Source organism: Tamandua tetradactyla, chromosome 4 (assembly GCF_023851605.1).
Source record: "Tamandua tetradactyla isolate mTamTet1 chromosome 4, mTamTet1.pri, whole genome shotgun sequence".
NCBI classification, from domain to species: Eukaryota; Metazoa; Chordata; class Mammalia; order Pilosa; family Myrmecophagidae; genus Tamandua; species Tamandua tetradactyla.
The window spans coordinates 21,134,618-21,159,878 of NC_135330.1; the positions used below are offsets into that span (position 1 = coordinate 21,134,618).

General features: G+C 40.5%; 1 protein-coding gene across 1 annotated transcript in view; it reads left to right on the top strand.

The window, feature by feature from the left end:
- The first annotated feature begins 1,248 nt into the window (after positions 1-1,248).
- Positions 1,249-25,261, top strand: part of MPZL1 (myelin protein zero like 1) — a 90,339-nt gene continuing 66,326 nt past the window's right edge. The window contains exon 1 of the mRNA XM_077156876.1: positions 1,249-1,523. Coding sequence (XP_077012991.1) covers positions 1,433-1,523 — 91 coding nt within the window. The 5' untranslated portion in view covers positions 1,249-1,432. The remainder of the gene's footprint in view (positions 1,524-25,261) is intronic.

A 25,261-nucleotide genomic window follows, 5' to 3' on the forward strand; every position in this document is an offset into this window, starting at 1 on the left:
CAGTACAAAGTAGTTACTTAGTTAATGCATTTGCATTTTTTTCTAACGTTCCGCACACACTTCATAAGGATCTTGTAGACAGAAATAAGGCAAGAGAGTTCTGTCGAGTTTTTTTGGTTGTCTCTCATTAATATTAAAGTAAATATTATGATTTTGCTTTACTACAAGACCGCAAAGACTTCAGGAAGGGCGCTGATAGGATTGACATTTTAGACAAAACCTTGAAGTGTACTAACTGTCTAAAACTTGGAGGTATGAGCCTCCCGCCTGGATCTTTCCTTTACTTCCTTCATTCTCAGCCTTCTTATGCTCCAGTTTCTGGATCTATCCCTTTATATAGGCTGCTTTCATAAAGATCCTTCCAAACGCGTTTCAAATATTTCAAACACGTTTCAAATATTTATTGGGCAAGCCTGGTGCGGCAGTCGCTCTTCTGGGCCAAGGTGATCAAGTGGGGCAGGGACAGCTAACTGGACAGGGACAACAGGGATCCTTCAAAATCAGGGTGGGGAACCTTTCCTCCATCTCCATTTTTATGGAAAAACTGAAGGTCATTGACATGCAAAAAGAAAAAAAAAACAAAAAGCACATTCAGTTGCGTTCCAGGTAGTAGGAACGAGTTCCAATCTCCCACCCCTGCCATAAGCCAAAAGGGGGCTCCGAAAAGTAAAGCAGGGTGTAGACTTTTTTTTTTTTTAAGCTAGTGTTTGTCAAATTGCAACCCATAAATTACCTAGTACCAGCAAGGGACAGACCATGGGGAGGCGGCAAGTGGGAGATGCGCTCTATTTGGACGACCGAGTCTTTCCCCATCTTACTTCTCTTTTTTTTTCTTCTTCTTTTTTTTTTAATAATGGACTGCCTTATTTTTTTTTAGGTGAGGCCGGGAGAAGCCGAGAAGAGCTGCAACCGGCAAGGACTGTATACGGCAAAGACCCGAGGCGAGGAGAGACAATAAACAGATCTGTGGAATTTGGATCCTAGGAGAGGCAAAGGACACACCGACAGGCGGTCGGACCGGCCGGGACAGACAGCCGACAGCCCGGCAGACAGACGGAGATGTAGGCGGCTGCAGCCGTCGGCAGCCTGGAGCAGGGCCTGCAGCTCAAGTTTTAGGGCGCCGGGGTGGGACAGAGGAGGCGGAGCTCCGCCGAGGAGAGGCGGATGATGGACAGGCGGTATCTTCCAATTGCGTCCGCTAAAGGGCACGGGGCAGACCAATGAGCAGACCGCTGGGGTTGGCGCGGGGCTGGCGCTGGGGCCGAGAGGGCTGGCTGGCAGCTGCTTGGGTCCGGGAGCGGGGAGCCGAGCGTGGAGTGCGATCCCGCGCCAGCGGCCGCGAGCCTTCAGCCCCCAGCCCCGAGCCGAGCCGCTTGCAGTCGGGCCCAGGGTCCAGGGACGCGGCGGCGGCGGGGGCTGCAACGAGAAGACCATGGCAGTGCCCGGGGGAGCCGGGGCTGCACTTGCAGCCCCAGACCGCAGGCGCTGGCTGTGGTCGGTGCTGGCGGCGGCGCTCGGGCTCGGTGAGTGATGCCGGGGCGGGAGCTGCGGGGGCCCCTGGACTCCGCACACACCCCCTGGGTGGCGGTCAGGGGCCCTGAGAACGCGCCGGGCGCCAGGGTGGGGAGGGGGCGCGGCCTGCGCGCCCTGGGGCCGAGCGTAGCGAGCGCGAGGGGAGCGCGGGCCCCGGCGACGGGCTGGGGAGGCGCTGAGCCTCTTTCTTCTCCTTCCTGGATCCGGGAGTGTGGAGGAGGAGGGGAGTATTCCCTACCTTACCCCTTCCTGAGGGCTTGTCGCGGGGAGCGGGCCGCGCAGGGCTGACGGCGTTGCACCCTACCTGCGTCCCCTGCCTTCTCCGGGTTACTCTGGGTCCCCCAGGCCCTCCCTGCCTTCCGGCTCAGCAACCCAGGGTTCTCCACCTTTGGGAGGTGGCAGAAGATTGCAGGTTTTGCATTTGTAGGGTTTTGTTTTCCTGTTTAAGCACGTGCTTTGCTTTACCTTGTAAATTGTTTCAAATGCTTTCAAACTCCTTTTCTATGCCTCGGTGACGAAAGAAGAGTTCTGGAACTTCATTAGTCTTATCTTTGTGGTCTGCAAAGCACCGGGAGGAAATTTACATTACTTCTGAGTTTCGTTACGAAGAGCTTGGAATGGCCCTGAGATGATCTGGCTTAAAAGAATTTGGTCAAATGCCTAATAGTTCCGGCATAGTCACGATACTTGGACAAGATATACAGCATCAAAACTCACCTCCCCCCTGCCCCCCCCAGTTCCTTGGCTCAGGCTTATTGGATGAGTTGTTTTATGGACATTTGCAGTAGTGTCTCTCATAGGAGTTATTGTTGTTCAAAGCATATTACTTGTTGCTGTCTCAGAATTTGGTTAAGTAATGGTTGTAAAGAGGGCCAACTGCAAAAGAAACCAGTAGCTTTTTTCATTGCTTTTGTTTTTCAAAATGCCTGTTGCATCACATTATTTGAAAACCAGAGGGTACTCAGTAATCTCATGTAAAGAGTTTGGAGAAGTCTTTAATGTGATCTTTGGAACAGGGAAAAATAGGTAAAGTTCTGTTGAATTATCAGTGTTCCATTTAACAAATGATTCTAGGGGCAACAAAGTATAAATACAGCCTCCCCCAGAGACAAGCAGATGTAGATGTAGATGCATTTTGCATATATAAGACACAATATAGTCTGTATAGAAGACTCTTCTGAGAAAAAAAGGTTGTGTGCGCTTTTTTGTTGGTGGTGGTAATCATATTTGTGTTCATGTGAACAAGTAGGAAATAGCCTAAAACTAAGGTCAGTCATAAATTTTGTATGCTTCAGATAGAATTATGCATGAAATGACAGACATTGCAATCGAGGACAAACTGGTCAGGGTGGTCTTAATTAAACTCAGAGTATTAAAAGTAGTAAAACTGAAAAAAATGCCAATAAGAAAATAATAAGATCACCAGAATAATAGCCATATATACCTTGGGCATACCCAGCTCCTCAGTTACGAAAGATGCATGCTGGTATGTCAAAGTCAGCTGTTGCTTTTATTTAATCATAGACAGCTATTGAATGTTTCTTCTTGCTGATAGTTCCATCTCCCTACCCCATATTAGTGACAGACCCTTCCAATATGAAAAAGTTAGAACGGCCATAGCCCAGACATCCCTAAAGAGGGATAGAAAGATCAAAGGTGATGGGAGTTATACAGAGAAGATAGGATTTAACAAATGAATATGATTGCTGAATCATTAAATTGATATCTCTTTTAGTCTCTAGTATCTTAGAGCAGGTAGAAGTAAAAAATCTAAAATTGTGGAATTGTGACCCATGTCAAACTCTGAAAAATGTTCTACAACTAATTGTGGTGCTGTGCTTTGAAATTTATTGCTTTTTTTTGTATATATGTTATATTTCACAAAAAAGAAAGGAAAAGAGTCGATTGCGGTGATAAAAAATATATTTAAGCCTTCTAGCCTCCTATATTCTGCAGCAGCTAGAAGGAAAAATCTGAGAGGATGATATGGTAGCCCATGACATACTCTGGGATCTGTCCTCTAACTACTTGTTAAAGAGTGCTTTGAAAACTGTTGCTTTTTATGTATGTTATATTATAGAATTAAAAAGTTTAAAAAAAAGAAATAAAAATGTAAACATTTAAAACATGCCGAAAGTTACAGTAAAGAGAATGATATAACTCGTATCCCTGTAAATATGAGTGAAATCCAACAAGTGTTAATATCTTTTAATTCAGGGGCAGCCTTTCTGTACATGTTTTTACAGTTTTACTTTGTATGTATGTATCCACAAACAATACATAGTATTAATTTGTGTGTTTTTTTTAAAAAAAGAATCAAGGCTACTGGATTATGGTTCAACAGTTTCGGGTATTTTCTTCTAGCTATTGGAATACACTAAAAACTAAAAAGGATATCTATAGAATGCATAAGAATTAACCTCCATAATGACCTCTCAACTCGATTTGAAATCTCTCAGCCCCTGAAACTTTGTTTTGTCTCATTTCTGTTACCCTTTTGGTCAAGAGGCTTTCTCAATCCCGTGATGCCTGGGCCAGGCTCATCCCGGGAGTCATGTCCCATGTTGTCAGGGAGATTTATACCCCGGAAATCATGTCCCACATAAGGGGAAGGGCAGTGAGTTTACCTGCAGAGATGGCCACATCTGAGCAACAAAAGAAGTTCTCTAGGGGTGCCTCTTAGTCATAATTATAATAGGTTTAACTTCTCCTTTGCAGAAATAGGTTTCATAAGGGCAAGCCCCAGGATCAAGGGGTTGGCCTATTAAATTGGCAGTCCCCACACCTTGCAAGAATATCAGAAATTCCCCAGGTGGGGAAGTTTAATATTTCCACAGTTTTCTCAGTCCCTCTAGGGGATTTTGCTAATATTTTTTTATTCTCTGCCCAGATTACTCTGGGATGCATCGGGACACCAAACTAACCTGTACAAACTAATAAGATGTCATTCCCTATTGAAGGTTCCAGGTAATTACTGTGTTCGAAAAAAACTGGCCATACAGGCTAAATTAGACGTATGCTACAGAAAATATAAATTTTGCACCAAATAAACATCTCTTCATTTGGTCTTACACAGAAGTTGAAGATTTAAAACACAGTCAGTATCATCCTTTACCCTTTAGTATTATTTACCTTAGTCCTACCTGGGTTTGCTTCATTCATATCTCTAATTGAAATCTGATCTCTTTCTCAGCTTTTTTAACAGTTCCTGAATGGGGTAATGCTGACTTTCATAGCTTCAGGACTATCATAGCTCTGAGTCTCAGGTGTCACACAAATACCTGAAATTTCTGGGAATGACCAGGTAATACACAAAGAGCTTCACTTCTCAGAATTTAGAAATAACAGTTACAACTGAGGAATAGATATGATTGCTGTAAGAGTTTACAAACTAGGAACCTTTACAACAAACCTTCCCCTGATAACCTGTGCTCTTGGATTCAATTCTCAGAGTTTGCACATTATAGTTTGTACATATTAGTGAGGGGGTATAATATTTGTCTTTTCATTTCTGGCTTATTTCACTCAACATACTGACCTTAAGTTTCATTCACCTAACTGCATGCCTCACAGCAAACACTTAATAAGCATCTTTAAGTGCTAAGCACCAAACCCTTCTAGAAAGGACAGTCTGTGCCCTACAGTTCAGTGGGAAAAACAGTGTGATAAGTGCAAGAAGTGTTTTTTTTGTTTTAATTGTGAAAAATAACAAAAATACAAAAAACAGTAAATTTCAACACACACTGCAACAATTAGTTATAGAACAGATTTCAGAGTTTGGTATGAATTACAGATCCACATTTTAGGTTTTTCCTTCTAGCTGCTCTAAGACACTGGAGACTAAAATAAAGAAAAATATAGTACTTCAGCAGTCATACTTATTTGTTAAATCCTGTTTTCTCTGTTATAACTCCACCCTCTCCTTTGATCCTTCTCCCAATCTTTAGGGGTATTTGGACTATGCCCATTCTAACTTTTTCATGTTGGAAAGGGCTTTTGATAACATGAGATAGGGGGATAGAACTATTTGATGTTCTGGAGAGGCTGGCCCCTCTGGATTCGAAGACCCATCTGGCCCAGGAACCCTTCCGGAAGTTTTAGGCTTCTAGAAAGTAATCATAATACATGGAACCTTTGTGGAATCTCAGATAAAGCCCCAGGTGTTCTGTAGAGTTGGCAAAAATGGTTTGGTTTGGGGGTTGGCAAACCATGATAAACAGCAATATGTTGCTGAAGCTTGCCCAAGAGTAATCTCCAGAGTAGTTTTGACTGTATCTGAAATCTCTTAGCCACTGATGCCTTATTTGTTATAGTTCTTTTCCCCCTTTTGGTCAGGAAGACATTGTTGATCCCAAGGTGCCAGGGCCAGGCTCATCCCTGGGAGTCATGTCCCATGTTGCCAAGGAGACTTTCACCACTGGATGTCAAGTCCCATATAGCAGGGAGGGTAATGATTTTACTTGCAGAGTTGGGCTTTGAGAGAGGTCACATCTGAGCAACAAAATAGGTCTATTACTCTTCAGCATAACTATCAGTAGGCTTAGCTTTTCAGCTACGTCAATAAGCTTCACAAGAGTACGCCTCAAGATCCCTGGCTTGGCCTATTGCAAGAAGTGTTTTGATAAAGGTATACTGTGGGAGTTTGAATGAGGGGCATCATCTCAGAACAAAGTTCCAGGAATGGTGCTGGAGAAATGAATGTTTTTTTTGGGGGGGGGCTGTATTTGTTCATTTATTTACTTATTTATTAATTAAAAAATTAACAACAAACAAACAAAAACATTCTTAACATATGATCATTCCGTTCTACATATATAATCAGTAATTCACAATATCATCACATAATTGCATATTCATCATCATGATCATTTGCATCAATTCAGAAAAGAAATAAAACAAAAACAGAAAAAAAAAGATTATACATACATACCCCTTACTCCTCCCTTTCATTGATCACTAGCATTTCAAACTAAATTTATTTTAACATTTGTTCCCCCTATTATTTATTTTTATTCCATATGTTCTATTCTTCTGTTGACAAGGTAGATAAAAGGAGCATCAGACACAAATTTTCACAATCACACAGTCACATTGTGAAAGCTATATCATTATTTAATCATCATCAAGAAACATGGCTACTGGAACACAACTCTGCATTTTCAGGCAGTTCCCTCCAGCCTCTCCGTTACATCTTGAATAACAAGATGATATCTACTTGATGCATAAGAATAACCTCTTGACTCTGTTTGGAATCTCTCAGCCATTGACACTTTGTCTCATTTCACTCTTCCCCTTTTTGGTCGAGAAGGTTTTCTCAATCCCTTGATGCTGAGTCTCAGCTCATTCTAGGGTTTTTCTCAATCCCTTGATCCTGAGTCTCAGCTCATTCTAGGATTTCTGTCCCATGTTGCCAGGAAGGTCCACACCCCTGGGAGTCATGTCCCACATAGACAGGGGGAGGACAGTGAGTTTGCTTGTTGTGTTGGCTGGAGAGAGAGGCCACATCTGAGCAACAAAAGAGGCTCTCTTGGGGGTGACTCTTAGGCCTAAATTTTAAGTAGGCTTGACCTATCCTTTGTGGGGTTAAGTTTCATATGAACAAACCCCAAGACTGGGGGCTCAGCCTATAGCTTTGGTTGTCCACACTGCTTGTGAGAATATCAAGAATTCAACTTGGGGAAGTTGAATTTCTCCCCTTTCTCACCATTCCCCGAAGGGGACATTGCACATACTTTTCCACTCACTGATCAAATCACTCTGGGATTCATCAGAGCATCATTCTGGACAAACAACAAAATCTCATGTCCTACCCAAGGTTCCATGTATTTATGGCGTTCAACCAAGCTATCTATATACATTATATTAGGAAATGCACTAGTCAAAATGTAAATTTCGTACCAAATAAGCATTTTTTTTGCTTTAGTCTCACACATAAGTTGAAATTTTTAAATATTAATTACCATCTGTTTTCAGCACCCTGCAGTAATGACATTCCTTTGTTCTTCCTCATGCAAAAACATTTTTAAAATTTGTACAAGAAATGGATGTTTTAATCTAAATAGACACAGGCCGGGCAGACCACAGAAAAGGAAACCGCATTTACAGTCTTAGTGTCATGATGAACCTGTTGGTAAACCCTTGTGGTGGGAAGTGTGAGTGTATATGGGAGATAGTAGGAGTTGAGGCAGGAGAGCCAGCCAGAGACTATAACTCACAAAGGGCCATGTTTGCCACTCTTAAGGCTGAATTTTATCCTAAGGGCTGCGAGAATATCTTTCTGAATTAAAGCAGAGGGATATGAAGAGAGGATCTACTCACGAGTTATTTTGAAAGTAATAGTGCTTAGAAACTCATCTGATGTTTGTTTGAAAGAGGAGATATCTAAGATCCAAGGCTTTGGTTTGGGAAACTGGGCATTTTTGGAAGGCTGGACTTTTCACAGATGAAGAATGTGGGATACAGGGATAGGAGAAATAGGGGATGAGAATGATGAAGTTGCATTTGGATATGTTGACTCTGAGATGCTAATGAGACAGCCAAATGGAGATGGACCAAGACAGTTGAATAGATGGCTCTAGAGGTGAGCAGAAATTTCTGATTGGAAATGCAGATTTGGGAGATCTCATGAGGATGGTAGTTAAAGCTGGGGATTGACTAGAAGAGGTCATTAAGGGTAAGTGTATTGAAGAAAATAGTGGAGGACCAAAGACAGAGTGAGCCCTGGGGTACAGGGAAGAACCTGAGAAGGAGACACCGTAAGTAGAAGAACTGAGAAAGTTTGGTGTCTTGGAAGCCAAGAGAGGATGACATTTTAAGGGAGAGGAAATGTTACAGTGTTAGGTGAAGAGAGGTTAAATAGAGAGGAAGTCACTGGATTTGACCATTGGATGGTCTTTAGTAACCGTTAGATAGAAGGGAGTACATAGCTTATGACATACATGAAGAATAGTCAAATATGATGAGTAAATGAAGAATAAGTGTCCATCATTTATACCACCCATTTCAGTAAATGGTGCCACCATCTGCCTAATTGCTCAATCCCAAAACTAAAATCCACCCTTGATTTATTCCCTATTCTTCATCCGCCACATGAAATTAGTTCTCTCGTCATCAAAATATTTCTGAAATTCATCCACTTTTTTTCTGTCTCCACGGTTAGCGTTTTACTTCATCGTCACCATCCCTTGCCTCTGCTTCTGCAGTAGGTAGCCTCCCAGATGGTCTCCCAGTTGCCCTTCTTGCTTCTTTTTAATCCATTCTTAACATACAGGAAGAGTGGTGTTTGTTAAAATGTAAATTTGATCATATAGCTCTTGTTTAAACCTTTAATAGCTTCCCATCGTGCTCAGAAAAAACCTTAACTTCTACTCATGGCCTTATAAAGCCCAGTGAAATCTAGTTTCCACCTACCTCTGTGACCTCAACTTTTGTCACTTGGTCCTTAAGCTCACTCGATTCAAGTCACTCTGCAATTTTTCTGCTCTTCCATACTAATTCCTAGTTAGTCCTCGGGGACTTTGCACTTGCTGTTTCTGCTGCTTGCTATGCTCTTTCTGCAGTACGTCCCAGGGCTGGCTCCTTAAGGCCCTTTATTTATTAATTATCTTTTTGAGTGCATATGGCTCCTATAATTTTATAGCCACTTATAATTTTCCCTTGGTACGATAGGCCTTTATCAAAGAATAGAAGGATGATTTCATTGATAAATTCCCTCTCAGTGATTTTTTTTCTTTTCCTTCTAAACGCAGTCTGTTGAGAAATTGTGATACCTTGTGATGCCTCTGACCTACTGAATAGTTTTCTAACAATGGTGATACTTTGTACTCAGTTCCTAGGTTAATCATCTGGAGTTAGAAATTCAGTGTGTCTTTGCTCAGCCTAAGGTATTTATTACCGTAGATTGTGCCGTAGACTAAAATCCATGGCTTTAGCTTTGTTGCTATCAGACTGTAACCAACTGAACAAACTTGGCTGACATTGCAATAAGCATTTTCTATACTAGGACGGTGATATTCTGCCTTGGGATCTGGGGAGTTTGTGTTACACAATTTAAAATCATTGAAAATATGTATTTCTACTAAAATTAGGAAATTGATTCTTTACACTCCAAATATTAAAGAACATAACGTGGAGCTCTGTAAATTTGATGTAATCATGTGCTTCTTCCAGATAACACAAGATGAAGAGTAATAGGATGCTATGTTTATATTGGGAGTGAGAAGCTAATGAGAACTTATGTGACCCCAGGCCAGATAATATCTTATATTCACTCTCCAGTCAATTCCAGGTTTTAATTGCTGTGGACCTTTCTCCAAAGGATATTGCTGAGGATTAAGCAACATGAGAAAGGGACTCAGGTTTGTTAGAGAAAAATGTGTTTTAGTGCAAATATTTCAAGTTTCCTAGATGGCTAAGAAGAGCAGAAAGAGAGTGAGTGAAAAGTTAGGGAAGAGAGAATTTTGTTCTCATGCTCTCTCTTTTTTCCGTCCAGTTGTAACTTCTGTTTCTTAGCCCTTAGACATTTTGGGCATAAAACTAAGTTCGTGTTTTTTATTTGGCTCTGCCCTCATTTACTGAATGCTTACTAGGTGCCAAGCCTGTGCTTTGCAACTTATATACATTAGCTCATTTACTCTTTACAACTCTGTGTGATAATTATTCTTTTATTAATTTTACAGATGAAGAAACTATGGCTCAGAAAGGTCATGTCACAAGATTGTATAGCTACTATGTGGTAAAGTTGGAATTCAGACTGTCCGGAGCGTATATATGTATTTTTATTTTTTGCATGGGTAGACACTGGGACTTGAACCTGGGTCTCTGGCATGGCAGGCGAGAACTCTGCCACTGAGCCTCTGTTCTACCTCCCCAAAGCAAATATTTGCAATTACAGAATTTCTTCTTCAAAGTCTCTAACCATTTGGGGGGAGGCTTCTGGGATGTCTTAAGCATTTACAGAGAGTCCTTTTAATTGTCCTGGGGCATCTGCTGATTTCCTGTACTTGGCGGTGATGCTTGTGCCAAGATTCCTGATGTGCTGATGGTGCTGACTTTGCTACATTCCGTTGTTGAAATCTCTCCTTACTAACCGTGCAGCAGTACATTCATGTCACCCAGGTGCCCCTCAGGGATACCCAAGGGTGTGGTTCTTGTAGGCTCTTCACACTCTTATGCTGCTCCCTCCCTTTAGGACGCAGCATGAATCCATTTTCCTGAGTCAGAATGCTTCCATGCCAAGCTTCAGGTCCATGAGTGCTTCCCTGGAGGCTGTACAGATCCTTCTGCAATTACACCCTGGCAGTCTTGCCCTGCAGGGTGTCCAGACAGGCTAAGGGCATCCAAATGAGAGACTGACTCATGCCTTTCCCTGCCGCCTCATTGGCAGAGTTTTGGTGGCTTTGCTGTTGGCCACAAGTAAGAGTCCCAGGCCTAGCCTGTTAATTAGGGGGGACTTGAACCTATAACATTGAGTCTTGCTCACTTTCAGCTGTTAGGAATTTAATCCCCCCCCCCCTTTTTTTTTCTCCAGGGCTCCAAGTTTAGGAGAACCCTAGTGAGGCTTGTTGAACTGTGAACACTAGAGAAATTAAATGAACAAATGTATTAATAACGACAGAGGTGATGCTGATTTGTAATCAGCTTCTGTAATACCGATTTTAGACTGTAAAATACCGAGGGGACAATTTCTCATTCTCATTTCAGATTTTTGGCCCACAATCCCTTAGCTGCAGATCCACCATCCTAAAAGCTCTGAAAACCAGAAAATTTTCCCCAAGTTTGGCACAGATTCTTTTGGCTGCAGAATTTGACCTGAAATTGAGACATTATTTTCAGTTGCAATCCCACTTGGTATGACTATTTGTATGTTTCACCATAGAAATACTAATGCATCTGATTATGGGATGTTGCTGTGAGCCCTATTGGGGAAGTTACATAAAATAGAGTCTGTGTCCTGGACTTGTTTTCTAAACTGAAAAATTCTACATTATGAAACATACCTGGACCCAAGGTTTTTTTTATTTTTTATTTATTTATTTATTTTATTAATTAACGGAAAAAAAGAAATTAACCCAACATTTAGAAATCATACCATTCTACATATGCAATCAGTAATTCTTAACATCATCACATAGATGCATGATCATCGTTTTCTAGTACATTTGCATCGGTTTAGAAGAACTAGCAACACAACAGAAAAAGATATAGAATGTTAATATAGAGAAAAAAAATAAAAGTAATAATAATAGTAAAAAAAAAAACAAAAAAAACCTATAGCTCAGATGCAGCTTCATTCAGTGTTTTAACATGATTGCTTTACAGTTAGGTATTATTGTGCTGTCCATTTTTGAGTTTTTGTATCTAGTCCTGTTGCACAGTCTGTATCCCTTCATCTCCAATTACCCATTATCTTACCCTGTTTCTAACTCCTGCTGGACTCTGTTACCAATGACATATTCCAAGTTTATTCTCGAATGTCCATTCACATCAGTGGGACCATACAGTATTTGTCCTTTAGTTTTTGGCTAGACTCACTCAGCATAATGTTCTCTAGGTCCATCCATGTTATTACATGCTTCATAAGTTTATCCTGTCTTAAAGCTGCATAATATTCCATCGTATGTATATACCACAGTTTGTTTAGCCACTCTTCTGTTGATGGACATTTTGGCTGTTTCCATCTCTTTGCAATTGTAAATAATGCTGCTATAAACATTGGTGTGCAAATGTCCGTTTGTGTCTTTGCCCTTAAGTCCTTTGAGTAGATACCCAGCAATGGTATTGCTGGGTCGTATGGCAATTCTATATTCAGCTTTTTGAGGAACCGCCAAACTGCCTTCCACAGTGGTTGCACCATTTGACGTTCCCACCAACAGTGGGTAAGTGTGCCTCTTTCTCCGCATCCTCTCCAGCACTTGTCATTTTCTGTTTTGTTGATAATGGCCATTCTGGTGGGTGTGAGATGATATCTCATTGTGGTTTTGATTTGCATTTCTCTAATGGCCAGGGACATTGAGCTCTCTTCATATGCCTTTTGGCCATTTGTATTTCCTCTTCTGAGAGGTGTCTGTTCAAGTCTTTTTCCCATTTTGTAATTGGGTTGGCTGTCTTTTTGTTGTTGAGTTGAACAATCTCTATAAATTCTGGATACTAGACTTTTATCTGATATGTCATTTCCAAATATTGTCTCCCATTGTGTAGGCTGTCTTTCTACTTTCTTGATGAAGTTCTTTGATGCACAAAAGTGTTTAATTTTGAGGAGCTCCCATCTATTTATTTCCTTCTTCAGTACTCTTGCTTTAGGTTTAAGGTCCATAAAACCGCCTCCAATTGTAAGTTTCATAAGATATCTCCCTACATTTTCCTCTAACTGTTTTATGTTCTTAGACCTAATGTTTAGATCTTTGATCTATTTTGAGTTAACTTTTGTATAGGGTGTGAGAGATGGGTCTTCTTTCATTCTTTTGCATATGGATATCCAGTTCTCTAGGCACCATTTATTGAAGAGACTGTTCTGTCCCAGGTGAGTTGGCTTGACTGCCTTATCAAAGATCAAATATCCATAGATGAGAGGGTCTGTATCTGAGCACTCTATTCGATTCCATTGGTCGATATATCTATCTTTATGCCAATACCATGCTGTTTTGACCACTGTGGCTTCATAATATGCCTTAAAGTCAGGCAGCGCGAGACCTCCAGCTTTATTTTTTTTCCTCAAGATGTTTTTAGCAATTCGGGGCACCCTGCCCTTCCAGATAAATTTGCTTATTGGTTTTTCTATTTCTGAAAAATAAGTTGTTGGGATTTTGATTGGTATTGCATTGAATCTGTAAATCAATTTAGGTAGGATTGACATCTTAACTATATTTAGTCTTCCAGTCCATGAACACGGTATGCCCTTCCATCTCTTTAGGTCTTCTGTGATTTCTTTTAACAGTTTTTTGTAGTTTTCTTTATATAGGTTTTTTGTCTCTTTAGTTAAATTTATTCCTAGGTATTTTATTCTTTTAGTTCCAGTCCATGAACACGGTATGCCCTTCCATCTATTTAGGTCTTCTGTGATTTCTTTTAACAGTTTTGTAGTTTTCTTTATATAGGTTTTTTGTCTCTTTAGTTAAATTTATTCCTAGGTATTTTATTCTTTTAGTTGCAATTGTAAATGGGATTCGTTTCTTGATTTCCCCCTCAGCTTGTTCATTACTAGTGTATAGAAATGCTACAGATTTTTGAATGTTGATCTTGTAACCTGCTACTTTGCTGTACTCATTTATTAGCTCTAGTAGTTTTGTTGTGGATTTTTCCGGGTTTTCGACGTATAGTATCATATCGTCTGCAAACAGTGATAGTTTTACTTCTTCCTTTCCAATTTTGATGCCTTGTACTTCTTTTTCTTGTCTAATTGCTCTGGCTAGAACCTCCAACACAATGTTGAATAATAGTGGTGATAGTGGACATCCTTGTCTTGTTCCTGATCTTAGGGGGAAAGTTTTCAATTTTTCCCCATTGAGGATGATATTAGCTGTGGGTTTTTCATATATTCCCTCTTATCATTTTAAGGAAGTTCCCTTGTATTCCTATCTTTTGAAGTGTTTTCAACAGGAAAGGATGTTGAATCTTGTCAAATGCCTTCTCTGCATCAATTGAGATGATCATGTGATTTTTCTGCTTTGATTTGTTGATATGGTGTATTACATTAATTGATTTTCTTATGTTGAACCATCCTTGCATACCTGGGATGAATCCTACTTGGTCATGATGTATAATTCTTTTAATGTGTTGTTGGATACGATTTGCTAGAATTTTATTGAGGATTTTTGCATCTATATTCATTAGAGAGATCGGTCTGTAGTTTTCTTTTTTTGTAATATCTTTGCCTGGTTTTGGTATGAGGGTGATGTTGGCTTCATAGAATGAATTAGGTAGTTTTCCCTCCACTTTGATTTTTTTGAAGAGTTTGAGGAGATGGACCCGAGGTTTTTGATAAGAGATTGTGGGCCTGTACTCTCTTTATCTCTGAAATATTCTTTTACTCTTGCAATTACTCAGAGCTACAAAATACATTTTAGTTCTTTAAATATGTCGGTATATAAAACTAATGGCTTGCCACTTACGGTCCTTCATTCAAATGCCTTTGTTATTTTATGCTAGTTTTACCAGTTCTACCAGTAATGGGTTAAAAGAGATAAGCAAGGATCTCAAATTGTTGATTTCCCCTGATCCTAAACAATTCTGTTCTGGTCTCTATTTTAGCACTTCCCATTCACATTTCCACTCAATGCAATCTGACTTCTGTTTCCTCTCTTACTTATTTGACATTTTGATAAAGACCACCTGCTATTTACAAATCAACCGACCTGTTTCAGACGTTTTCTTTCTGGACCTCTTTGCTTTCCTTGACCACTTTGATCTTACTTCCTTTGCTTTGTGACAATGTCAAGGGTTCTTATCTGTCTTTCGTGTCTGCTCGGGGTGTTCCTTTTTGTCCATGCTGCATGCCCCATGCCCCATGCTCCAATATTGACTTTTTTTATCCCAAAATATAAAAATATTTGAAATATTTTTAATGAAAATGGAATATGATACACATTTGTGAGATTACTTTTTCATAAAATAGTTTATCATGTACATCTTTTAATGCCAATAAATACAAAACTATGTCATTTTCAAGGGCTGTAAAGTATACTATTCTATTAATAAATAAACCAATATTAATATTGTTTTAAAATCAATAGCTGAGCCTTTAATTAGAGAATCATAGGCTTATATTTTCAATTTGAGAGCTATTCACTAATCCCCTCGCAAGTTGTATATTCACATGGGAGCCCTGTCTTTCTGGTAGAAATGCTCTGCATCTCCAAAGGTCTCTGGCTGCTCGGGCTCTGTCGTGGATCTAAAAAAGCCAGTGTTTATATTCTTTAGGCAGGTTCTGCTCTCAATCCTCTGCTAGACCCACTGCATGCTTGCGTTTCTTTGGTGATCTCATCCATTTTCCTTCTTTTTGCTACAATTTATATCTGGCAGATACAGGCATTCAATAAGTATTTGTTGAATAAATGGTGACTTCCAAAACTAATGCAGGACTGTGATCACTAGATTCTTATCTCTCGGACATATCCATTTGCATGTCCAGATATATCTTGAACTCTTTGTGTTTAAAACTCAACTTCATATATCTTTTCTCTCCAAGCTCTGCCTCCACTGCCACTCCACTGGCCGCTGTTTGCATTATTTCCTGCTGTCCCTTTTACCTTTCTCTCAGTGATGCCACCTAAAGACTTGGGCTATATCCTAGAATCCTTCCTTTCCCTCACCTCACCTCCCTTGACTTAAACAGCACCCTGCCAACGTTTGCTTTCTGTTTCTGAGGCCATTCCCTCCTTTCCTTTGCACAAGGGCGTGTGCCAATCATTTTTTAAAAGTACGTTTTTATTGAGAAACATCCATGCACGTACAGTCCAACCATATTATACAATCATTGGCTCATAATACCATCCCATAGTTGTGTATTCTTCACTATGATCATTTTTAGAACATTTGCGTCACTCCAGAAAAAGAAAGGGAAAGCACTCATATACCCCATGCTCCTTAACCTCCCTTTCATTGACCCACAGTATTTCAGTCTACCCAACTTTTACCCCTGACCCCCTATTATTTATTTATTTTTTTATCCATTTTTTAACTCATCTGTCTGTACCTTGGATAAAAGGAGCATCAGACACACGGTTTTCACAATCACACAGTCACGTTGTAAAAGTTATATGGTTATACAGCCGTCTTAAACAATCAAGGGTGCCAGTCATTTTAAGTCCAGATTACTGCAAGAGCCTTCTAACAGGTCTTACCAACAAGAGGTAAGTTCTCTTTAGGTCTGTCCTCCCAACTATTTCTAGAAGGATCTCTCTCATGGGCAGATGTAATTGTACCAGTCTTCTGGTGAAGATCCTCCAGCCATCCCCGTTATTTATCGAATAGGTCTCAGGATCTGAGCTTCATTCCTGACCTGCCCCCATCATCTGCCATCTCCTTCCTTGCATTTCAATGATTCTTTACCGTATTTCTGCACGATATGCTGTTTTATGTCTCCTTGATTTTTCCATGATATTTTCATGCTCCTAATTACTCCTCTCATTTTTTTACCTGGCTAACCCCAATTTAGCCTTCTTTTCTCAGGTGTAAGGTCATCGAGCAGCTATTCCCAGGCAAGGCCAAGTATTCTCTCTCTAAGCTTCCTCTCTATCACCTTGTACTAAACTTATCTTTCTACATGCAGGAATATTGTCTTATTTAACTTCGGGTCTCCAATGCTTTGTGCTATGCCTGGAATATAGTAAATGATCAGTAGATATTAGGTGAACTATTGAACCTGAACCCCAAATGGAAATTGTAGATAGCAGAGCAGAGAGTGAGTGAAAATAGAGAGGGAAGGCCTCCTTGAACTTGGGACTGCAAGACCCAAGTTCAGACCTCGGCTTTACTGTCCAGACTCTGGATTTGGACAGTGATTTGGCTCTGGGGGAAACTGTCTAACCAAACTCTCAAGGGCACAACATCCAGTAAGAATATAATGTCAGTGTTCTGGTTTGCTAGTTGCCGGAATGCAATATACCAGAAACGGAATGACTTTTAAAAGAGAAATTTAATAAGTTACGAGTTTACAGTTCCAAGGCTGAGAAAATGTCCCAATTAAAACAAGTCTATAGAAATGTGCAATCAAAGGCATCCAGGGACAGATACCTTGGCTCAAGAACGCCGATGAAGTTCAGGGTCTGGCTCTCAAGTGAGAAGGCACATGGTGAACACAGTCATGGTTTCTCTCTCATCTGGAAGGGCACATGGCGATCACGGCGTCATCTGCTAGCTTTCTCTCCTGGCTTCCTATTTCATGAAGCTCCCCAGTAGGCGTTTTCCTTCTTCATCTGTAAAGGTCGCTGGCTCGTGGACTCTCTACTTTGTGGTGCTGCAGCATTTTCTGCTCTCTCCAAATCTCCTTCATTCTCCAAAATGTTTTCTCTTTTATAAAATTCAGAAACTAACCAAGATCCACCCAAATGGGTGGAGACACATCTCCCCTAATCCAGTTTAACAACCACTCTTGATTGGGTTACATCTCCAGGGAGATGATCTAATTACATACAGTATTGAATAAGAATTATTCTGCCCTTAGGAAATGGGATTTAGATTAAAACATAGCTTTTCTAGGGGGCATAACATCCTTTCAAACCAGCACAATCAGTTTATTAACTTATAGTGACATTATAAATATCAGGGTGAGTTATTAGTACATTTTCTCCTTGTACAGACAGAGATTTTCCTTCAAGGCTGATCCAGGGAATATGGGAACAGCTCAGAGGCTATTTGTTCAGTGACCTCAGTGGTTCGAGTTGTCAAGTTATGACAGCCTGAAACCCCTCTCCATTATTGGAATATAAGTGACAGATATATTTGACTGGTTCAGTCACTCTGCCCTGCACGATGTTAGTGTGTGCTGACAGTTACACTTTACACATGAGGATACAGCCTGGATTGGATTGGACTTGGGAGTTTCCTGGATCGTTTCAGCTATATATCCACCGCCTGTTTAGATGACCAGTATCTTGAGTCTTAATATTTTCTTATTTTAAAATTCATCCTCCTCCCTGTTCTTGTTCCCTTGGCTGCTCAAGCAAATGCCATGAAATGAGTTGGGTTAAGCAATGGGAATTTAATGGCTCATAGTTTTCAGGTTAGGAAAAAAGTCCAAAATAGAGCACCTACAGTCTTCTGGTGCTGGCTGTGTCGACCCTTAGCCCAGGCTGCACCTTCACGGGTAGTGCACATGACAGCCTCTCCTGGCCTCTCCCTTCTCTTCTCTTTCCATTGAATTTCACCCTTTTGCTCCCTATGGCTTTTTTCTCTCTGAGTGTCTGAATTTCATTCTCCTTATAAAGGACTCCAGGAAAAAGACCCATCCTGATTGGGGTGGGCCACACCTTAACTGAATTAACCTTATCCAAAACGGTCCTATTTACAATGGGTTCACACCCGCAGGAATGGGATTAGTGCAAGAATTTGTTTTTCTGGGGTACATACCACCCTCCCCTTGCTTCCTTTCCCCAGATAAACACGTCTGTGAACCAGATTTCAAAGTGTTTAGTATACAGATGCTAAATGGAAAGTACATTGGACTTAGGAGTCAGAGTGAATAAAAATGAACATGAGCATAGCAGACCTTTATGTTGACTAAATAACACAGTGGCACAAAATACAATGACTGGAGAGCTATAATCCCTTTTTTTCTCATCTCCATTACTCTTGCTTGTATTCTTCCTCCTATTTATAGCTGAGAACATATAATTTCTTTCTTTGTATGTTTATTCTCTCTCAGCTCTCCCACTAGAATATAAATATCTTCTCCACTCATGCCTTGTGTACCCAGACACGGTTTGGAATTCAGTGGGTGTTTGTTGACTGTATTTGTTAGTGGTGGGCAGAGTGTTGCTCAACCTTGTTAAAGATTGAAAATTGAAAGTTTTCAAGTAGTGGAGGTGTTGAAATTTTTAAAATAATAATTAAAACTTTCTACAACTCAGAGGTATAGTTTATCTAATCCAAGTGTGAGGCTTGAACTCAATTGGGCTGCCTTCCCCAAAGCACTGCTGTGACACCCTAAGACACCCCAGGGGGCCAGTACACAGCTAACACCTTGGGAACACAGCCAGAGAACTTGTTTTTTTCTCTTCACTCTCAGGGAGTATGTAGATGTCCTCCTTCATTATTCATAATCCCTGTTGACCACGGTCACTTGCGGGAAGTACAGGCCTCCCCTGCCCCGTACCACATCTTCATGAGTGGTTCTTATTATTCTGAATCTCTCTCTCTTTTTTTGGCATATATATATATATATATTTTAATATTTTTATTATAAACAACTAACAAACATTCTTGACGTATATACCCTCTTATCATGGTTACAATCAGTGGCTCACAGTATCATCACATAGTTGTGCATTCATCACCATGATCCTGTTTTTGGACATCTGCATCTCTCTAGCAAAGGAAAGAAAAAAGAAAAAACTCAGACATGCTATACCTCTTACCATTCCTTTTCATTGACTGCTAGTATTTCAATCTACTCAATTTAACCTTTGTTCCCCCTATTATTTGTTTATTTCTTATCCATATTTTTTACTCATTCTGAACATCTCTTACTCTGGGTTTCTCTCCTACCACTCTTGTTCTTTCTGAACTCATTACCAGAAAATGCTTCATCTCCAAAATCTCCCAGTCTTTAACCACCATCTCCTCTTCTTACGTTCTCATTGTAAGTTTCTGGAACTCATCAAGATTTCTGGTCCCTCACTACTTCCTATGTACATTAGTCACTTCCTGACTGTTCCTCTCTGGGTCTCCAGCCATAGTCCATCGTTGCAACCGTTCCCTTCCGACTGCTCTCAACTCCCTTGCTCCTCTATCCCATCATTGTATTCACCTGGCAAACTCCCATCCCTGGGAAAACCTCACCATCTCTTCTGCTTTTCATATCAAGGACGTGTTGCCTTAATTATCCCTTCTCTTTGGATCATTCTTGTTATGATACAAACATACTCTAAAATTTTTATCTGAAAAAAAAAAAGCCCTCTCTTGATCTCACCATCCTTCTTTAGTTACATTTCTGGGCACTAGGTCTCAACAAAATTTTTCAGAAATTGACTGCACTCCCGTCTTTGTAAATTTTCCATCCCTTCCCATTTTTCATTCCACCCCTCCCACGGCTGTCTCCACCATCCCACTGAAACTTTCCATCTCAAGATCAGCAGCAAACTCACCCATCCAATTGATCCTTCTCTGGGGTCATCATGTGTGATCTTCAGTTGCTCCTCTCTTGTTGAAGTGCTCTTCTTCTCTGGCTCCCTTCTCCTCCCACGCTCTGCTCTGTTTCAGCTTCCTTTGCGGGATCCTCTATCCTACCTGTCCCTTACATGTTGGGCTTTCTCGAGACTTGAGCTTGGCCCTCATCTCTTGTCTGCCTTATTTCCTGAGGTGATGGCATCTTCTCTTGTGGTTTCAAATACCAACTCTATGCTGATTTTTTATAAGTCCAGAGCTTCTAAGCTTCAGATCTGCGTATCTAGTTATCTCCTTGACTCCATTTGAATATCTCAGACTTAACATTTCCTTTTCTCCAGTTAAATCTCTAGCTCTGTAAATACCTTAATTCATCCATTTGCTCAATCCAGAAACCCAGGAGTTGCTCTTTTTTTTTTAAGCTTTATTGAGAAATCTTCACACAAATACAGTCCATACATGGTATTCAATCACTGGCTCATGATATCATGACATAGTTGTGTATTCATCACTATGATCCTTTTTAGAACATTTGCATCACTCCAGAAATGAAATAAAAAGAAAAGCCTCATGCATGCCACCCCTTACCCCTTTCATTGTCCCCTAGTGTTTTTGTTTGCAAGCTGCCGGAATGTGATATACTGGAAATGAAATGGCTTTTAAAAAGAGGAATTTATTAAGTTGCTAGTTTACAGTTCTAAGGGTGTGAAAATGTCCAGCTTAAAGGAAGGCAATAAAAATGTCCAATCTAAGGCATCCAGGGAGAGATACCTTGGTTCAAGAAGGCCAATGAGGTTCAGGGTTTTCTCTCTCAGCTAGAAAGGCACATGGTGGGATCTGCTAGGTTTCTCTTCGTCGGCTTCCCCATGGTGCTATCTGTTCTATTGGTTCTGCCAGGTGGCTCTTGTCACTCTCGTGGTTCTGGGTGCCCTAAAGCCTTTCCCAAAATGGTTCCCTCTCAAAAGACCACAGTAAACAACCACGCCTTGAATGGGTGAAGGCGCATCTAATCAAAATTAGATTAACCATTTAATCAAAAGTTACCACCCACAATTGGGTAGGTCACACCTCCATGGAAACAATAAAAAAGATACCACCCATCAATAATGAATGAGGATTAAAGGACATGGCTTTTCTGGGGTATACAACAGATTCAAAGTGGCACAACAAGTATTTCAACCTATCTACTTTTTTACCCTTTATTCTCACCCCCTCATTATTTATTTACTTTTTATTCTTATTCTTTTTGTTGTCTGTCCTTACTCAGGAATTACTTTTTTTTTTTGCAAACATTCCTATTTTGATCATTCCGTTCTACATATATAATCAGTAATTCACATGTCATCACATAGTTGCATATTCATCATCGTAATCATTTCTTTTAACATTTGCATCAATTCAGAAAAAGAAATAAAAAATTTATATATACCATACCCCTTACCCCTCCCTTTCATTGATCACTAGCATTTCAAACTAAATTTATTTTAACGTTTGTTCCCCCTATTATTTATTTTTATTCCGTATGTTCTACTCGTCTGTTGACAAGGCAGATAAAAGGAACATCAGACACAAGGTTTTCACAATCACACAGTCACATTGTGAAAGCTATATCATTACATAATCATCCTCAAGAAACATGGCTACTGGAACACAGCTCTACATTTTCAGGCAGTTCCCTACAGCCTCTCCATTACATCTTGAATCACAAGGTGATATCTATTTAATGCGTAAGAATAACCTCCAGGATAACCTCTCGACTCTGTTTGGAATCTCTCAGCCATTGACACTTTGTCTCATTTCACTCTTCCCGCTTTTGGTCAAGGTTTTCTCAATTCCTTGATGCTGAGTCTCAGCTCATTCTAGGGTTTCTGTCCCATGTTGCCAGGGAGGTCTGCACCCCTGGGAGTCATGTCCCATGTAGACAGGGGGAGGGTGGTGAGTTTGCTTGTTGTGTTGGCTGGAGAGAGAGGCCACATCTGAGCAACAAGAGAGGCTCTCATGGGGGTGACTCTTAGGCCTAATTTTAAGTAGATTTGACCTATCCTTTGTGGGGTTAAGTTTCATATGAACAAACCCCAAGCCTGGGGGCTCAGCCTATAGCTTTGGTTGTCCACACTGCTTGTGAGAATATCAAGAATTCAACTTGGGGAAGTTGAATTTTCCCCTGTTCTCACCATTCCCTGAAGGGGACTTTGCAAATACTTTTTTATTCACTGTTCAAATCATTCTGGGATTTATCAGGGCATCACTGTGGACAAACCAACAAAATCTCATGTCCTACCCAAGGTTCCAAGTACTTATGGTGTTCAACCAGGCTATCTACATAAGTCATATTAGGAAATGCACTAGTCAAAATATAAATTTTGTACCAAATAAACATTTTTTGCTTTAGTCTCACACATAAGTTGAAATTTCAAAGTATTAATTATCATTTATTTTCAGCACCCTGCAGTAATGACCTTCCTTTTTTCTTCCTCATGCAAAAACATTTTTAAAATTTGTACATTTAGTCACTGTCATTATACACTCTAGGCATTCCTAGATTATACCATATCAATCTTTATCGTCTATCTTTTCTTTCTGATTCCATTTGTGCCCTCAGTCCTCCTCCCTCTATCATTCTCATATGCAGCTTCATTCAGTGTTTTAACATAATTGTATTACAGTTAGGTAATATTGTGCTGTCTGTCCATTTCTGAATTTTTATATTCAATCCTGTTGCACAATCTGTATCCCTTCAGCTCTAATTACCCAATATCTTACCCTATTTCTATCATTAGGAGTTACTTTTGATTCATCCTTTTTATCCACTCCCAATCTATCAGCGAGACATCTGTTTATCGTCTATTTCTCTCTTCCTATCTTCTCCTTCCAGTCCAGGCACCAGAGCTACTGCAGCTTCTTAACTGGTTTTCCTGTTGTGTGTTTCCCTCCATTCCATTTTACACTTAGCAGCAAAAGATTATTTTAAATCAGATCATGTCATTTTCCTGTCTAAAACCTTCAGTTTTAGCAAATTATTCTTGTTTTTGATAATGTCAAAAGTCTGACGTGTAAAGGTAGATATATAAAACTATATTGGTTACTTGTAGCATTTTAGGCAGATATAATAACATATAGAATCTAACCAGTAAAAGAAGATACTTGCTAAATTGTAAAATAAATATATGTATGCCCAAAAGAATTTCTGTCAGGTGTCTATAGTCTATCATCAGTCTATAAAGTCAGCAGAGGAACTATTGTTTTATTTGGGAATTAGATTCCAGACTCGAGATATGTCGTTTTTTAGATGGTGAAAATGGTGGTGAGGACGTTAAGCCAATTTGTGCTATATTTGATGTGAGAGAGATATATGAATGTGACAGAGGAGTATCTTTTTAGCTCCTTCAGTTGGTGGGGTCATTGATAAGTTTTACCATTCGAAATCAGACATTTCATGAGAACGTTTTACAGAATTGATTATAGCTCTCAGAGTCAGCCTCATGGCAGGTCACTCAGGGCCCTGCCCTCAGCTGGAATTTTGCAGTGTTTGGTGGTGTGGTAGTTGCTGTCTTTAAATTCTTAATAATCTGATATTTGAATTTGTTTTTGTAAGTGAAGACTGATGGGACAGTGAGCATGGCTCAGCCCACACGCGATCTTTCCTTCAGCCACCTCCATGCTACCCAGGGATGCATTCTTAGCCCCCTACCCTCTGGAGCCTTCATCCCATCCGACCTCCCTACCCCACCATATTGCTGCCCTTCTCCTTGGGCAGCAACCAGATCCCCTCAGAGAGGGAAACCTGTGTCCCCCCATTGCCCTTTGCTACTGGCAGAGGCTGGCCAAAAGCTTGGGGGTGCGGAGTGCGTGGGGTGGGGGCAGTCAGGTGCACAGCTGGGCACCTTTGGGGCAGGGCAAGACCACGGCCATCACCACCTCCCACCTCAGCTGGCAGCACCTTGGCAAGCTTGGTGGGGACCAGGTCCTTTGCCACCCCTGGCTCAGGCCCTGCATTTTTATTTTGTTATTGCCCTGCAAATTATGCAGCTCACTGCTGTGTCAGGCAACTGGTGGCAGATACCTTGGGAGATATTGCCTGTGGGATGAATCCAGCCCTGGTACCGTGAGATCAACAATTCCATCCTGATCAAAAAGGAAAAGAAGTGTAGCTAATAAAGTACCAGTGGCAGAGTTCAAATAGAGTTGAGAAGCTACTCTGGAGGTTGCTTTTATGCAAGCTTCAGGTAGACCTTTCTACCTATCATAACCTGCCAAATCGCAACTAGGACCATTCCAGCCAATCCTAAAGAACACCTAGAGCAATATAAGATTCCACAAGGGTTCCATGCACTTGAGTAACTTTCCATAAATCTACAACCTCCAGATGAGTCCCTGGTCCAGATAAGTTCTGAAACCTAGAGGGCCCAGCCTCTCCAGAACATCAGGTAGTTCCATCTCCCTATCCCATATTAGTGACAGATCTTTCCAATATGAAAAGTTTAGAATGACCATAGCCCAAATACCCCCAAAGAAAGGGATGGAAAGATCAGAGGTGATGGTGGAGTTATGCAGAGAACATAGGATTTAAGAAATGAATATGAATGCCGAACCATTAAATTGACATCTCTTTTAGTCTCCAGTAATCTTAGAGCAGCTAAAAGTAAAAACCTAAAATTAGGGAATTTAGTTTGACCTATGTCAAACTCTTGAAATATGTTCTACAACTGATTGTGGTGCTGTGCCTTGAAATTTATTGCTTTTCTATATATATGTTATTTTTCACAAAAAAAAGGAAAAAAAATGTGATGATCAAAAATGTTTAAGCCTTCTAGCCTCCTTTATTCTGGAGCAGCTAGAAGGAAAAATCTGAGATGATGACATGGTAGCCCATGACAAACTCTGGGATCTGTTCTGTAACTACTTG